Source organism: Psammomys obesus, unplaced genomic scaffold (genome assembly GCF_907164565.1).
Source record: "Psammomys obesus unplaced genomic scaffold, mPsaObe1.curated_primary_1811, whole genome shotgun sequence".
Taxonomy (NCBI): domain Eukaryota; kingdom Metazoa; phylum Chordata; class Mammalia; order Rodentia; family Muridae; genus Psammomys; species Psammomys obesus.
Window position 1 is genome coordinate 890,839 of NW_026594311.1, and position 15,979 is coordinate 906,817.

Genomic DNA, 15,979 nt, shown 5'->3' on the forward strand with positions numbered 1-15,979 from the left:
GCTGCTGCTGCTGCTGCTGCTGCTGCTGCTGCTGCTGCTGCTGCTGCATAGCCACAAACCCAGACAAGGCCCTCAGCAGAAGCTTGAGCTGGGACCTCACCATGACCCCTGGTGGTGGGGCTGGCCACTAACAACAGTCCTAACAACTCCTCTCCACCCTTGAGTTCCCAGTTCCAATCTCTATTCTTAATGCTTAAGCTACTCCACTTCTCTTTCTCCTATCTGTCCACCACATAACTGCACACTGTGGTGGCTCCCACTGGCAGGCCCCTGGGAGACATCCTTTGTCCATACTTCGTGGTGGTGGCAGCGGCAAGGAAGCAAGGCGTGGCAGTTTGTAGGTCTCTATCTGTCTTCCTCCTCCCATATTGCACTGGATTTGATTTGATTTTTATATGTCCAAGGCATAAAACAGCTTCGGCCACCAAGCCAGGTATCAAGCTAGGATAAACAAAGGACTGTGTCTGCTCTGCCTGACTGATATAAAAACAACACTACCAACAAGGTATCTCTTTGCCCAGGGAAGGAGAAACTACTTTTTAAAACCATCTTCCAGAAAGAGCGTTTTTCAGCTGTTCTGGAGATATTGCCAGCTCTGCAGGCTCATCCTCTATTGCTACACCTCCCCCAAAGCCTCCAATACTCTCGCTCCTTGGAAGAGCTCAAGGGAGCTGCTGTTTTTTGTTGTTTTGTTTTTTTTATTTTTCCTCTAATTCATTCTTCTAAGATTTGGTGCTATTTTATGTGCTTGAGTGTTTAACCTGCATATATTTATGTGCATGACATGCAGGCCTAGTGCCCCAGAGGCCAGAGGAAAGCACTGGATCCCCTGGAATAAACGGTTAAGATGGTTATAAGCTACCATGTGGATGCTGGGAATTAAACCCAGGTCCTGGGGAACAGCTAGTGTTCTTAACCACTAAGTCATCTCTTCAGCCCTAGGACAGTCATTCTTATTTCAAATTCAAATCTATTATAATTCAGATCTAACTTCAAAGCCTGCTTTTTCTCCATACTGTATTTAAATGAATAAAGAATTCTAAGCAATCAATTAGAAAAAGAGAAAAAGAAAGGAAAAAGAGCAGCAAAATGTTTGTTAAAATACTAAGATGCAGCCGGTTAAGAACCTGTACTGCTCTTGCAGAAGACATGAGTTCCATTCCCAGCACCCATGTTATGTGGCCTATTCCAGCTCCAAGGAGATCCAATGCCTCTGGCTTCCATGGGTGCCTGTACACACATAGACATACCCCAACATAGACATACATACATTATAAGAAGTAAAATAAAAATATACTAAGATGGCGTTTAGACACAAAAAGTAAATAAAAAGTAATAACCTGGTAAGAGTTGACAAGGACATAAGGAAGCATTATTGATCAAAATACGAATTGGAAAAAAAAAAAAAATACCAATCGGAAGCCAGGCATAGGAGTTCACACCTTTGCTCTCAGTGCTCAGGGGACAGGGGCCAACCTGGGCTACACATTCTGTTCTAGGCCAGCACAGACTGTCTCAAAATAAATAAATACACAAAAATATATGCAAACACATGTTTGGTATAAACACATCAAAAACAATTTGAAAATAGCACCCAAAAAGAGAAACTCTTGAAAATGTACAAAGAAGACAGATGGCACCCATAAGATTATTTACTACAGCACTATAGTAAAGAAGATAGACATACCCTAAGGGACAGCTATTAGGAGAATGAATAAATTGTTATCTATTCAAAGTACACCCAGAGATGGTGGCACATCTCTTTAATCCCAGCATTTGACAGGCGGAACAAGCCTGGTCTACATACAGTTTTCCAGGTTAGCCAGGGGTATAAAGACGATGTCTCCAAAAAGAGCGAGAGAAAGGATGAATGAATCAATCAAAGTGTTACTACATATTAAAGAAACTGATTTGACTTTAGTAACACAGATGAAGACTGGCAAACCAAATCCTATCTATCTGTCAGGCCCAGCCAGGAAACCAAATGTATTTTTTTATGTTTTAAAGTTGAAAAGAGAATATTATCAATATGAAAATATAGAAATTATAGAAATATTATCAATATGAAAAATATAGAAATTATATGAAACTCCAACTTCAGGAGCACTATGTAACTTATTGAATCAGTTACACTTTTTCTTTTTCTTTTCCTTCTCCTATCCCCCAGGCTAGCCTCAAACTCTCTATAGCTAAGGATGACTCTGAACTTCTAATCCTCCTGTCTTCATCTCCTAATTGTACACCATCACATCTCACAGCGTTAGAGATTGAGCCCAGGGCTCCATACACGCTAGGCAAGAACCCTACCCAGGAAGCTACATCCCAGCCCCTGTAGGCTAATTCATCTGCACTATGTTACACGGACTATCACAATCTAACAGCAGTCAAAAATCAAGGCCTCATGAGTGTGGGGGTAGTCAAAGATCTACTGTAGCAAAAGCAAAGAGAAAGAAGTTTTTTCAGACTTTCTATCAGGCTTTGGGGCAAAGCCTTTTCTTGTATCTAAAAGGGATGTGACTCAAAATTCTGTGGGCTATGAAAGAATAAAAGGAAACTTTAAAATTCTACAACTACACTGAGGTTTGCGGTCCACAGCAGAGAGTGGCTAGCCTGAAGTTGAAAAAAATATAATTTTCTCTTCCTCCTGAGCATCTATATAATGTTCTCAGCTCTCTAACAGTTAGCTATAGGCCCGTAACTGAATCTGGAAGTCAAATACAAGTGAAAGTGATTATGCTGGCTCATCATCCACTTTCCTCAAGTGACCCTACAAGAACCTGGATAGAGAATGGGAAAGTGTGTATCAGTCTAGGTCATTCTGAATGTATCTGTTACAGCAACCAGTGTTCCCTAACTAATATAAGGACCAAAGCCTGAGCTAGAACAACAATGTCCCTTTCTTTTACTAGTAAAAGGCAAGAACTAAATATCCCAGGGCTACCTGAACAAAATCATATTGAAATAACTTTTAAAAGTATTACCAAATATATCTAAATGTCCTGCTTCATAAATTATTCCTAAACACCTAACAGAAAGAAAGCCTAACAATACTAGAAAGTAGTTCTGCTTTGGTGAAACAAAGACAGATGTACTATGCAGTGAATTAGTCTCCACTCAATTAAGGATTAAAGGATTTTACAAGAGCTCAACTTCTTCCTCCGTGAGCCCTCCTATACTACAGTTGTCACAGAATACCTCAGAATTTAGAAATAAGGGCCTCTAGAAGTTTGATCTTAATCACATTCTCAAATCAATGGAAATATATCCCATTCTAAGACATTTCTTAATAAAGAAAACTATACTGAAGGGAAAACGTACAATTTAAAGCCTCTATTTCAAGGAATATACAGAAAAAGTAAATAAAAAGTAATAACCTGGTAAGAGTTGACAAGGACATAAGGAAGCATTATTGATCAAAATACGAATTGGAAAAAAAAATACCAATCGGAAGCCAGGCATAGGAGTTCACACCTTTGCTCTCAGTGCTCAGGGGACAGGGGCCAACCTGGGCTACACATTCTGTTCTAGGCCAGCACAGACTGTCTCAAAATAAATAAATACACAAAAATATATGCAAACACATGTTCTCTCCATCTTTTTTGTTTTTCAATTTAGTGTTTCATTCACGTTTTCCACAGTTTTTACTTCAGAATCCAGAAACCTACTCAAGGGCTACAGGATCATTCCACGAGACAGCAATGATATTCACCTAGCTTATTAAATGCAGAGACTACAGGCGTACACCCATGATACCCACCAAGGCCCTATCTTTAAAACAAACAAGCAAACAAACAAGAAGTGAGCCGAGCATGGTGGCACTTTAAATTTCAGCACTCAGGACCCTTTCTGCTGTAATTCATACTTCAAGCTAGATGGCCCATGAGTTTCTATGTTGTCTCTATTTCCATCTACCATCTTGCTCACTGAAGTGCTATAATTACAAATCTGCTTTTTATACTGGCTCCAGGTTCTCTAACTCTGGTCACCAGGCTCGCACAACAATTACCTACCTATACCCCCTGAGCCATCTCACCAGCCCAGCATCTGTTACCTCGTTCACTGCATGGGCAATCACGAAATATTTATTACCTTTTGTAAAGAATACAAAATTCAAAAAGCATGGCGGTCAGAAAAACAGACACAAATTACTAAAGAAGCAAATGTTCTAATGTAGAAGAAAAGCAATAAATACCAAAACTGTGACTATATGTCAATAGAAGATAAGAATACAAAGAGAAAAGAGAGTGACCACAAGTTATTTTGGAAAGGATAGTCAAGGTTTCTTTAAGAAGTATCTCAACAAACAAAAATGAGAAAACCAGCCGCACACATCCTCTAGAAATGGGAATTCCAGGTATAGAAACCATAAGTGAAAAACTCCTAAAGCAACAGTAATTTTTTTAAAGTGTTCTCAGGTATACAGAAATGCTTGATATAATTAGGGACCACCAAGGCAGCCAGAATGACTAGAGCAAGTAAACAAGAATGAGGACATACGGCCAAGGGCCAGATTAAAAAGATTCTTCTAGGACAAAGTCATCAGCACTTTGGACTTTGATCTACATTATGATGGAAACAACCGTAAAGTTTTTAGTAGAAAATTGACAAGCTCTTACTTAAGGTTTTACAAAATGATTTTCTATGTGCAAAATATCACAGAAGGGAGAGACCAATAAGAACAGAACTAGAAGATGAGTTAGGTGACGGATAGTAACTTACATGAAAGATAAAACAGGGTAAGACTATACACTCTATAGTTTGGTTTTTGTTTTGTTTTGTTTCTTGTCTTTTGAGACAGGATCTCTCTGTGCAGCCTTGGCTGGCCTCGAACTCACTCCTTCCCAAGTGCTAGGATTAAAGGCATAGAGACCACGGCCACCTGGTCGTGGCAGAATCAAATAGGGCAGTTTCCTCAATCTGAATGTTGTACCTAACAGACTGAACGTGAAATGAAAGGTTAAGAACAGAATCATAGGGCTAGAAGATTGACTTAGTGGATAAAGGCACTTTTCACACAGCCTGAGACCTGAGTTCCATCTTTAGAATCCACGTGGCAGGAAAGAATTAATTCCCTCAACTTGTCCTATGACCTCTACATGTATGCAGAGGTACAAGCATATCCATATACACATATACAAACACATTATGGTGCTTTGAATGAAAACTGGCCCCCACAGGCTCATAGGGAGTGGCACTATTGAAAGGCGTGGCCTTGTTGGAGGACATGTGTCACTGAGGGTGAGCTTTGGGGCTTCGCTCTCCATTCTGCCTGTGGACCCCATGTAGAAGCTCTCAGCTCCTCTCCAGCACCATGTCTCTGTCTTGCATGCTTCTATGTTTCCCACTGTGATGATAGTGGACTAAACCTTTGAACCTATAAGCCAGCCCCAATTAAACGTTTTCCTGTATAAGAGTTGCCTTGGTCGTAGTGTCTCTTCACAGCAATAAAACCCTAACTAAGACACACAGATACACAATAAAGAAGTCTTATAAAAAGAAAAATAATGACTCAAATCAGTACTTGTTAGGTTTAAGTAGGTGAATTATGAATAAATTAAATCTGGTCTTTAATGAGTCTCTGACCCACCTGGGCAACAACAAAATCTATGGAAAAGCCGCTCATCTGTTAAGAGAGTTCATGCTGCTCTTCCAAAGGAGTGGAATTCAATGGCCAACATGACAAACTCCACAGACACCTGAACTCATGTGTACATACACACACATACACACATAATTTTTTTAAACTATGACAGCTTCTAAGACTTGGTCAGAATAAATTAGTGAATATGAATGGTGGTGCTATTTGGTAACATGGGAAAATTCAGGACAGACAGAGGCTGGGAAGTGAACATTGAAAGTTTCAATGTTTCAATGGGCAAGCTAAAAAGATGGCTCAGTGATTAGAATACTGGCTGCTCTTACAGAGGACCACAGTTCAATTCCCAGCACTCACATGTTGACAAGAATCATTCAGTGAAAAATAAAAATTATATAAATATAATTCAAATTATAAATATTAAGAACAAATTTAATTTTTTTTTTAAGGATAAGCCTCATTACACAGCTTTAGCTGGCCTAGAACTCACTGGTTTGTGCCATCACACCTGATAAAATTTTTATTTAACACATAATGATGCAAATTTATGAGGTACAATACACTGTTTCAATACATGTCTATGGTGTGTAATAATCAAATAATCAAATAAAACAATAAACATAGCCATCACCCAGAATAATTCTGGTGAAAACATAAAACTTTCTGTTTTTAAATATGCAATACATTGTTAACTGTACCTTACAGCAGAGAAAGCACTAGAATTTATTTCCAACTGCAACTTTGTACCACTGACCAATCTCTCCCTATTTCTCCATGTCATCAGCCTTTAGTAACCACTGTTTCCTACCTCCATGAGACTGGCTTTGTCAAATTCAACATGTGAGATGACATACTACTTGTCTTTGTCCTCTAGTATTATCCACTGCAAATTATAAGCTTCCATCTTTTCATTGCTTAATTGTGTGTGTACATATATCAAATTTTAACTGCTGACAGTTGATTCCCTATCCTGCCTATTCTAAGTGGAACTAACATAAACACGGAGTTGCTACTTTCTCTTACATATACAGATTTCATTTCTTTTAGTATATAATCCTAAATAATAAGATTTCTGATCTTATAGAGATTCTCATTTTAGTATTTTGTTTTACATATATAGTTCCTTATATATTCTGGATATTATCCCCCAAATGAGAAAACTAGCAAGTCTTTACCCATTCCATAGGTTGTCTCTTCATTGTTCCCATTATTGTGAGCACCTTTTCAATTTGATGTAAGCCATTTCTCTATTTTTGCTTTTGTTGCCAGAGCTTTAGATCTTATCTAAAAATCCTGGCCTGGTGCAGTGTCATGAAGAATGTCCCTCACCCAGTTTTCTAGTAGTTTCAGATTTTGTATTTAACTCTTTAATCCATTCTGAGTTGATTTTTGTATATGGAGTTAAGGGGTTAAAAAAATGGGTCTAGTTTCTTTCTGGATATGCATGTCCAGACTTTACAGTACCACTTATTAAAGAGATTGTCCTTTCTTCAATACACATTCTTAGCGTCTTCATCCAAAATCAGTTACCTGTAGATGCCTAGATTTAAGCTCTAGGTTCTCTATTCTAGTTTACTGGTTATATAAATGTCTATTTCTATGACAATTTCATGATGTTTTGATCATCACAGTTTCTAAAGTTTTTTTTATTATTATTCTTTTGATTTATTTTATTTATTTTTTTAGTACATATGTACATATCTGTATGTTTTGCTTGCATGTAAGTATGTGTACCAGCTATGTGAAAATAACTTAACAGAGGTCAGAAGAGGGCATCAGGTCCCCTGGAACTGGAGTTGTACATGGTTGTGAACCACTGGGTCCTGGGAATCGAATCAGGGTCCTCTACAAGAGTATCAAATGCTCTTAACCACCATCTCTCCTACATACTTTCTAGAATATTCTAAGTATTACAGTGCCTCCAACTTTACAGGAACAAAACTCTAGGGTTTGGTCTTACATAAGTAGGATCAGCAAAAGAAAGGAATGTACTTAAGTATGCATAAAAGTTGATTGATTTAAAAATAAAATTTAAATTTATATTATTTTGTACTAGAGACAAGCCATTGTTTTCCTACGTGTTTTTGGAGGTAGTTATGGTGTAAAGGGTGGTTGCAAGGATGTAATAAAAAGCAGAATGTTTTATCATGATTTTTATGCCAGTGACTTTGAGGCAAATTGTAAGCTGGTACCAAGAAAGAAAGATAAACTAATAAAAATAAAACAAATCAACAGAAAAGGGTAGAACTAAAACACTGATTTTTTTCTCTTATTCCATACTAATTAAGCATCTACTATATACCTATGAGTGGATAAAATATATTACAAGCCAGGCAGTGGTGGTGCACACCTATAATCCCAGCACTAGAGAGACAGAGGCAGACAGATCTCTGAATTCAAGGCCAGCCGAGTCTACAGAGGGAGTTCGAGAACAGGCAAGGCTACACAGAGACCCCTGTGTCTCAAAAAAGCCAAAAACAAAACAAAACAAATTTCAAAGGCTTAGAGACATGCCAACGAAAAGGACAGCCTCTATAGAGTCTTTTTGTGGATAAGACACTGACAGCCAACAGCTGCCAAAATAGTTCAGTTGAGAGTTAGACTGAAGACACTGACAGCCAATTAGGATATCCACTGAGCAATCACCTATGTTTCTAACAAATCTTCAAACAAATAACTATACTTCAAGTATTTATTTTTGTTTATACTGGACTTGAGTATACAAAGGTAAATGTAACAGTGTGGACTTCTAAGAACTTACTACTAAGAGAAACAAGATAATCTCAGCAATCCATGATAAACAAAAGCATAGGCACTAAGGATAAAGGGGAGCATCTAAAATCTTTACGTGAATAATTCAAGTGCACCTTGAATGTCAAGGTCTTCAGGCTTTCTTCTGTGGATAGTAAGGTAATAATGGCTCTGAAGATATAGAAATGACCAAGTTCTGGTATAACAGCGCATAGAAGTGTGACTGCCAATAACACACAACAGACCTCCAAAGCTAGAAAACGGTTTTGTCGTTATTTGAAAAAGGATCTGCATAGCACAGGCTGGTCTCCAGCCTTAGGAGCATCCTATCTTAGCGTCCCAGTACCGTACCGCAGCTCTAGAGCACTGGCTTAAAAGAAGATTTTACATGTTTCCTCTCACACATATACACATCCACAAACACAAACACTGTTTTTTGTTTTATTTTTAAAAGGGTGAGGACAGCAGCAGGAGAAATGGCTCAGAGGTTAAAAGCACTGCCTTCAGTTCCCAGCAACCATACCAGACAGTTAAAAAGCACAGATAACTTCCTAGGCATGGTTGCAAGTGCCTTTGATCCCAACATTCAAGAGGCAGAGGCAGGCAGATCTCTGTGAGTTTGAAGCCAGCCTGGTCTAGAAAGTGTATCCAGACAGGGCTCTGTTACACAAAGAAACTCTGTCTCAAAAAAACAAAACAAAACAAAACAAAACAAAAAAAAAAAAACAAGTACCTGTAACTCTAGCTGGAAAGGATCCAATACCTTCATCTGGCTTCTGAAAACACCCACAGACACCCACAGACACATATAAATAAAAATAATTTTGTTAGTAGGCATGGTGGCACACACCTTTAATCCCAGCACTCAGGAGGCAGAGGCAGGAAGATCTTTCAATTCAAGGCCAGCCTGGTCTACACAATGACTTCCAGGACAGCCAGGAGGATTAACAAAGAAACCCTAGAGAGATAGTTCAGTGTTAAGGGTATTTGCACTTCTTCAAGAAGACCAAGTTCAGATCCCAGCACCCACATCAGGAAGATCACTCCATGTCCAAGGGATCCAGGATCCTCTCTGGCCTCTGAAGGCACCTATTCATATATATGAATATACACAAACAGACACATAAATAAAAGTTGTTTTTTGTTTGTTTGTTTGTTTGTTTGTTTTTTAATGAACACTAACTCTGTCTTGGAACATACAGGGGACTTCCGGGAACAGGACTTCCAAAAGGCAAATGTCTGGAAGGCTATGGGGCAAGGCCACTTTTGCTACATATAAGTGAGGTCCCCAAAACAAACAAACAAACAAAAAAAAGCTCTTCTCAAAACTGAAGGTGGGGCTGGAGAGATGGCTCAGAGGTTAAAAGCACTGGCTGCTCTTCCAGAGGTCATGAGTTCAATTCCCAGCAACCACATGGTGGCTCACAACCATCTGCAGTGAGATCTGGTGCCCTCTTCTGGCAAGCAAGCATACATGCAGGAAGAATATTATATAAATAATAAATAAATCTTTAAAAAAAAAACTGAAGGGTATTTATACCCAAGATAAACCAAATTTTGCTAAGCATAAGATGTGCTTTTATGTTTAAAGCAAAACAAACAAACAAAAGAGTGATTCTAACAAAACCAGAGTAAACTAGACAAAGGAAACTACACCTATGGAAACTAGCACAGGTCTTGCCAAATTCCAAAGGAGCCTTCCTGTAAAGGCCACTGGACACATAGATTTAAACTAATGGGAAGCAAATGAATAAAAATGGATTTTTGAGCGGACAGTACTGGTACATGCCTTTAATTCTAGCACTCAGCAAACAGAGGCAGGCAGATCTCCAAGTTTGAAGACAACCGGGACTACACAGAGACACCCTGTCTCAATAAACGAACAAAAAACAAACAAACAAAAAATTGAATAAATTCTGCTAAAGCATTGCAACAAGCAAGGAGTTCATACATGTGAGTTACAGTAGGGACAGTGGGTAAAGGCTTGAAAGGTAAAAAAGCATAGCCTAACGGTGACGAACTCAGGACAATCGAAAAAAGATGGCAAAGATCAGAGTTGCAATTCCCACTGATAACAAACAAACAAACAAAGGATATGGAGAGAAACACATTTCAAGGAGAACAATGCTATAAATCTACTTTAATTATGTAATAACTCATGGGCCTCTGGAAGCCCCTAACTTATTCCTAAATACAAATACTTAGCAATTTAAAGTATAGTATATACTGTTCCCAAACATAAGAATTGGAGAGCAAAAGGGCTGGGAAGATGGTTCAGTTGGTAAAACATTGCTGTGCAAGTGTAAAGACTTCAGTTCAAATCCTCAGAACCTGCAGAACTTAGAACATGTGTCTGCAATCTATTTCTACTGGATGAAGGACAGAATTACAAGAATAAGAACAGCCCCTCATATAGGTATGGCCTTGTTAGAGGAAGTGTGTCACTGGGAATAGGCCTTAATCTCTTTCTCTCTCCCTCTCTCAGAAATTGTTCCAGTACCATATTTGCCACCATGATCCCTGTCATGATGCTAATGGACTAATAAACCTCTGAAACTGTACTCAAGCCCCCAATTAAATGCTTTCTCTTATTAGAGTTGCCTTGGTCATGTCTCTTCACAGCAATAGAACAATGACTAAGACTAGCTTGGCTCACACTAGGAAAACAACTAAAAGACCCTATCTCAAACAAGGTAGAGGGCAAGGACAGACACTCAAGATTATCTTCTAACCTCCACAGGTGCTTCATGACAGCTGCCTACTCACTTCATTTGCCAAGCACTTAGGTGGTAGAGACAGGAGGATCAGTTCAAAATCATCCTCAGCTACCTACAGAGTTCCAAAGCCATTCTAGGCTAAATGAGACCCTGTCAGGGGTTGGGGGAGGATGCCATTTATTGTATTAATGAACAGGATCCATATAGCCTCTTAACACTGAAATTTGTGTCTTTTCTTTTTTTTTTTTTTTCCTGTTTTTTGAGACAGGGTTTCTCTGTGTAGCCTTGGCAACCTGTGTCTTTTCAAACTCTTAAGCTCTTACAAGTTAGAAACTCTCACAGTCACTAACAAATTATAAAAATCAAACATGGGTGGTGGCAGCAACACACAACTTTGATCCCAGCACTCAGTAGGCAGAAGCAGGCAGATCTCTCTGAATTCAGACCAGCCTGGTCCACAGAGTGAGTTCCAGCACAGGCAGGGCTCTGCTACACAGAGAAACACTTGTCTTAAAACACAAAACAAACAAACAAAAAATCAAAAATGGTAACACAAATAGACTAGGGAGATGGGTCAGTGGGTTAAGGCACTTGCTGCTGAGCCTGACAACCTCGTTTGAGCACCAAGTGACACACAGTGGAAACAGAACCAACTCCCATAAGTTGTCCTGTCACCTCCATGTATGCATTATGGGACATGCACAGTAACATATGGTGCTACACACACACACTCACTCACAGATAGAGACAGAGAAAGATAGAAAGATAGATAGATAAGATAGATAGATAGATAGATAGATAGATAGATAGATAGATAGATAGATAGATGGATGGATGGTATTTTTCTTAAGCTTAAGAAAATTAGACATGATGGCACACACCTTTAATCTCAACACTTAGGAGGCAAAGGCTGGCAGATCTGTGTGTTTGAATCCAACCTGACTTAATATAGTAAGTTCTAAGCCAACCAGGGCCATACAGTGAAACCTTGTTTTGTTTTGGAGTTTTGTTTTGTTTCTCTTTTTGTTTAGTTTTTTGAGATTACAGGCATGTGGCACTGAACTTGGCTTGTTTTGGTTATTTTGGTTTTGTTTTCTTTAAAAAGGGGGGCAGCGGGCAAGGTGGCCTATGATCCCAGCATTTCTGGGGCAGAGGCAGGAAGATCTCTGTGAGTTTGAGGCCAGCCTGGTCTACAAAGTGAGTCCAGTACAGCCAAGGCTACACAGAGAAACCCTGTCTCAAATAAATTAAAAAAAAAAGGGGGGGGGCGCCAAAGCCAGACAGATCTCAAAGGCTCACTGGCCAGCACAGCCTACTTGGTGAGCTCTAATACAGTGAAAAATCCTGTCTCAAAAAAAAAAAAACAAAATGGAAGCTGGAAAATGGCTCAGCTGTTAAAAGTACCTGCTGCTCTTCCTGATGGCAAAAAAACATTAAGCACAAAGCTAGCAATGTAGATGTAAAAAGAAAATCAGGCCTAAAGACTCAACTGACTTTAGTAGGAGGTTCTATGTTTGAATGCAATTTGTGAATGTATACATTATGTACATTTTATTCAATGTATGAAGAAAAACTAAGGACATTTGCTCCTCATCCCAGTACTTGTGATGTATGAGCTTGCTACAGAATGGAGTACAATAAAGAAGCAAACTAAGAACCAAGGACCTATCTTCAAGGAAAGGAATGTTTTCCAAACAAGAAGGAAGAGAACACAGGAGAGCAGTCCAAGAGACAGGAGTGAGAGGAGTCTCACAAGGAGGGAGGGTGGGAGACATGGTCAACGGGAGCAAACAGTTCACATACCTTGGCAAGATGAAGACTAAGGAAAAATATCAGATTTAATTATATAAAAAAAGTTCTCTGAGCCATTCACAGAATTCTCTTTGTAACTCTTTCATAATGAGTCTTTTCACAAGTAGCCACACCCTATTTTAGGTTGCAAACTAAATTTTAGTACAGCTACACTGTGGAAAATTATACAACAATGAAAAAGCAAAGTATCTCTATAAAGAACAACACAGAAGAGTACACAGAAATCAAATGAATGAAATAATTCAGTTGTAATCCCAGCACTTGGGAAGGACAGAGACAGGCAGATTTCTGTGAGTTCAAGGCCAGCCTGATCTACAAAGGGAGTCCAGGACAGCCAAGGCTACACAGAGAAACCCTGTCTCAGGAAACAAACAAACAAAAGAAAAAAAATCATGGGCTGAATGAACCTTAGATTTATGCACTAAACTAAATCTCAATCTAAAAGGCTAGCCACAGGGGCTGGTAAAATGGCTCAGCAGTTAAGCGTACTGGCTGCTCGTTGATGGGACCCAAATTCAATCCCCAGCACCGACATGGCAGCTCACAACTGTCTGTAACAACAGTTCCTGGGGATCCAGCACCCTCATACACACACAAACATACAGGCAAAACATCAATGCATATAAAATATAAAATACAAATAAATAAATAAGCAAGCAAACCAAAATAGGAAGTTACTCATGACCTTGAAGGCAGTTTGGGGGAAGCCATTAAGTATATAAGAAAAACCATGTTAGGATTATATATACAAAGTGAATTGAGACAGAATACAACTTTAAGAAGGCTGTTGGTATGGCAACAAGATAAAGCATATTAAAATAGAGGAAATTATAAATTTTAAGAAAATTACAATTTTTATTTTATTTGAGCTGTAAGACAGAGAAAAATATAACCAAGATTTTTAACAAAGAGGAGTGTGTTACTTCTCTCTCTGTGACTGCTAAGGATGGGTGAACATAGAAACGATCTTTAAAAAGAGGGGACTCGTAGGGTGTGGTGGTACAGGCCTACAATCCCAGCACTGGGGAGGCAGAGGCGGTGAGATCTCTGAGTGTTTGAGGCCAATCTGGACTACAAAGTCAAGTCCAGGACAGGCAGGGCTTTGTTACAAAGAAAAACGCTGCCTCAAAAGAAAAGAAAGAAAAAAAAAAAAAGAAAGAAAAAGAAAAAAAAGGGGGGGGGACTGGTTGCTTTTGCAAAGGGCATGGGTTCAGTTCCCAGCAGCCACCAGCAGCTCACAACTGTCTGTAACTCTAGTTCCAAGAGATATGATGATCTCTTCAGATTTCCAAACTATGTGATGCACTAACATACATGGAGGTAAACACTCATACATGTAAAAAAATAAAAACAAGACCTTCATTAAAGAGGGGAAGTTGGGGCTGTAGAGATGGCTCTGCTTCTGGCTGCTCTTCCAGAGAACAGGGTTCAATTCCCAGCACCCACATGAAAGCTCTGTATCTCCAGTTCCTGGTAATCTGACACCCTCACACAAAGATACTTGAATACAAAACACCAATGCACATAAACACTAAAAATAAATCATTAAAATTTATTTAAGAAAAATGGGAGGGCGATCCAGCAGACTTGAGCACTTCACTAAAGCATGCAATAAAGTCAACTGTACCCAGTAAACGAAGTCAGAAGAGGAAACACATTTCAAAAGTTTTGAACAGGTACTAAAAAGTGATTACACAAATCAGCAGTCTAGAAGCCATGGCAAAGCCCCAGGGCTCAGAGAACAAAAAGTGGGGAAATAAAGGCAGGGGGAGAAAATTGAAATCAAGGCTAACACAGTATATAATTCAAAGTATACAATAATCCTAGGGAAGTTTATTTTATATGAGGAGCAAGAGGTAGGACCTGGAACTCTGAAGACTCAAAGATGGGATTTCAACCAGGTCTGAAGCAGGGCTGTCCCTGGAGTTCATTACCACAGAAGCATTTTTTCCTACAAATCCAACAAGATCAAGGATCTTGTTGGATTTGCCAATCTTGTCCTTTGCCAATCTCCTATCACTGAACTTCCAACCACTGTCCGTGGCGGCTTATCCTTTTTCTGATATTGCTGACCTTTATTCCCTACTCGTGAGTACACCTATCACCGTCTAATAAATTATATAAACACATCCTGTACATTCGGAAATCCCACGAGAACTTTTCACATTTCCCTCTCTTTTTCCCATTAAGGATAAACCTACGGATTCTCTCCGCAGCACCGGCCTTGAGATTGCACACATGCAGGTACTTTTTAAAGTAGTTTGTCTTGATGAGGGGAATGTTAACAACGATTCTGAATACTTGTCTACGAAAGTGTAACCATCACCAAATCAGAATGCTTAGGAATGCCCCGTGGGGATAAACTCTAAGAACAGCCAACACTTATCAAACTGGCATTCCTCCCTTAAACTAGTCACTCCTCCTATAACCCAACCTAGTAAGCCTACTCCTTGCTGCTCATTCACCCTTCCTTCATTCCAGCCCATCTCCTCTCCACCCAGAACCCCGGACTAAAAATGCCCCCAAGAACCACGTTATTCATTCCTCCGACCCGCCCTTCCCCACGTCCACTGCAACCTCGGGCCCCCACCTTCATTCCTCCACTCCCCTTCCCTCAGCTGCTTCTGGCCTCCCACTCCTCCTAACCGACTCAGTCCCCACCCCTGAGCGCCGCAGCCCAGCCCTCCCGCGAGCCCCCTCCCCCACGGCGCCCACCCCGGCCCGCCGACCCCGGCCCGCCTTACCTGCTCCCTGCTGTCGTGCCCCGTAGGCCCGCTCCGCTCCTCCAGTCGCTGCCTCCCGGGCGGCGCTCGCCGGCGCGGGGGCAGGAGCTGCGGCAACTCGGCCGCCCGCGGAGCCGCATCCTCCCGGCGGGCGGACGGCGTCTGCAGCCGCTCGCGGCAGCGGCTCCGCTTCATGTCGGCGTCTGGGCCCCGCGGGCGTCAGCACCGCGACTGCGCCGGCCTGGCTCGGCCCCGGGCCGCAGCGCTGCCGCGGCAAGCCCGGTCCGCAGCCACCATGGCCCGGCGGGCGCTCCGAGCCACCCGCACCCGGCCCGCGGCGTCTCCGCGCTTCCGGTCGGCTCGGGCGCCGAGACCTTCCC

The 15,979-nt window shown here is 40.6% G+C and overlaps 1 protein-coding gene and 1 non-coding gene across 7 annotated transcripts in view; both read right to left on the minus strand.

Annotated features, from left to right (window-relative positions):
• The window catches only part of Mast2 (microtubule associated serine/threonine kinase 2), a 161,096-nt gene extending 145,123 nt beyond the window's left edge, over positions 1 to 15,973 (minus strand). For all 6 annotated transcript variants that reach the window (XM_055618483.1, XM_055618482.1, XM_055618481.1 and 3 more), the window contains exon 1: positions 15,621 to 15,973. In XM_055618483.1, the coding sequence (XP_055474458.1) occupies positions 15,621 to 15,794 (174 nt within the window). In that variant the 5' untranslated portion in view covers positions 15,795 to 15,973. The remainder of the gene's footprint in view (positions 1 to 15,620) is intronic.
• Positions 392 to 531, minus strand: LOC129685168 (small nucleolar RNA SNORA48). Its single transcript, XR_008721450.1, has one exon. It is a non-coding gene; the product is annotated as a small nucleolar RNA SNORA48 (small nucleolar RNA).
• Positions 15,974 to 15,979: the final 6 nt, after the last annotated feature.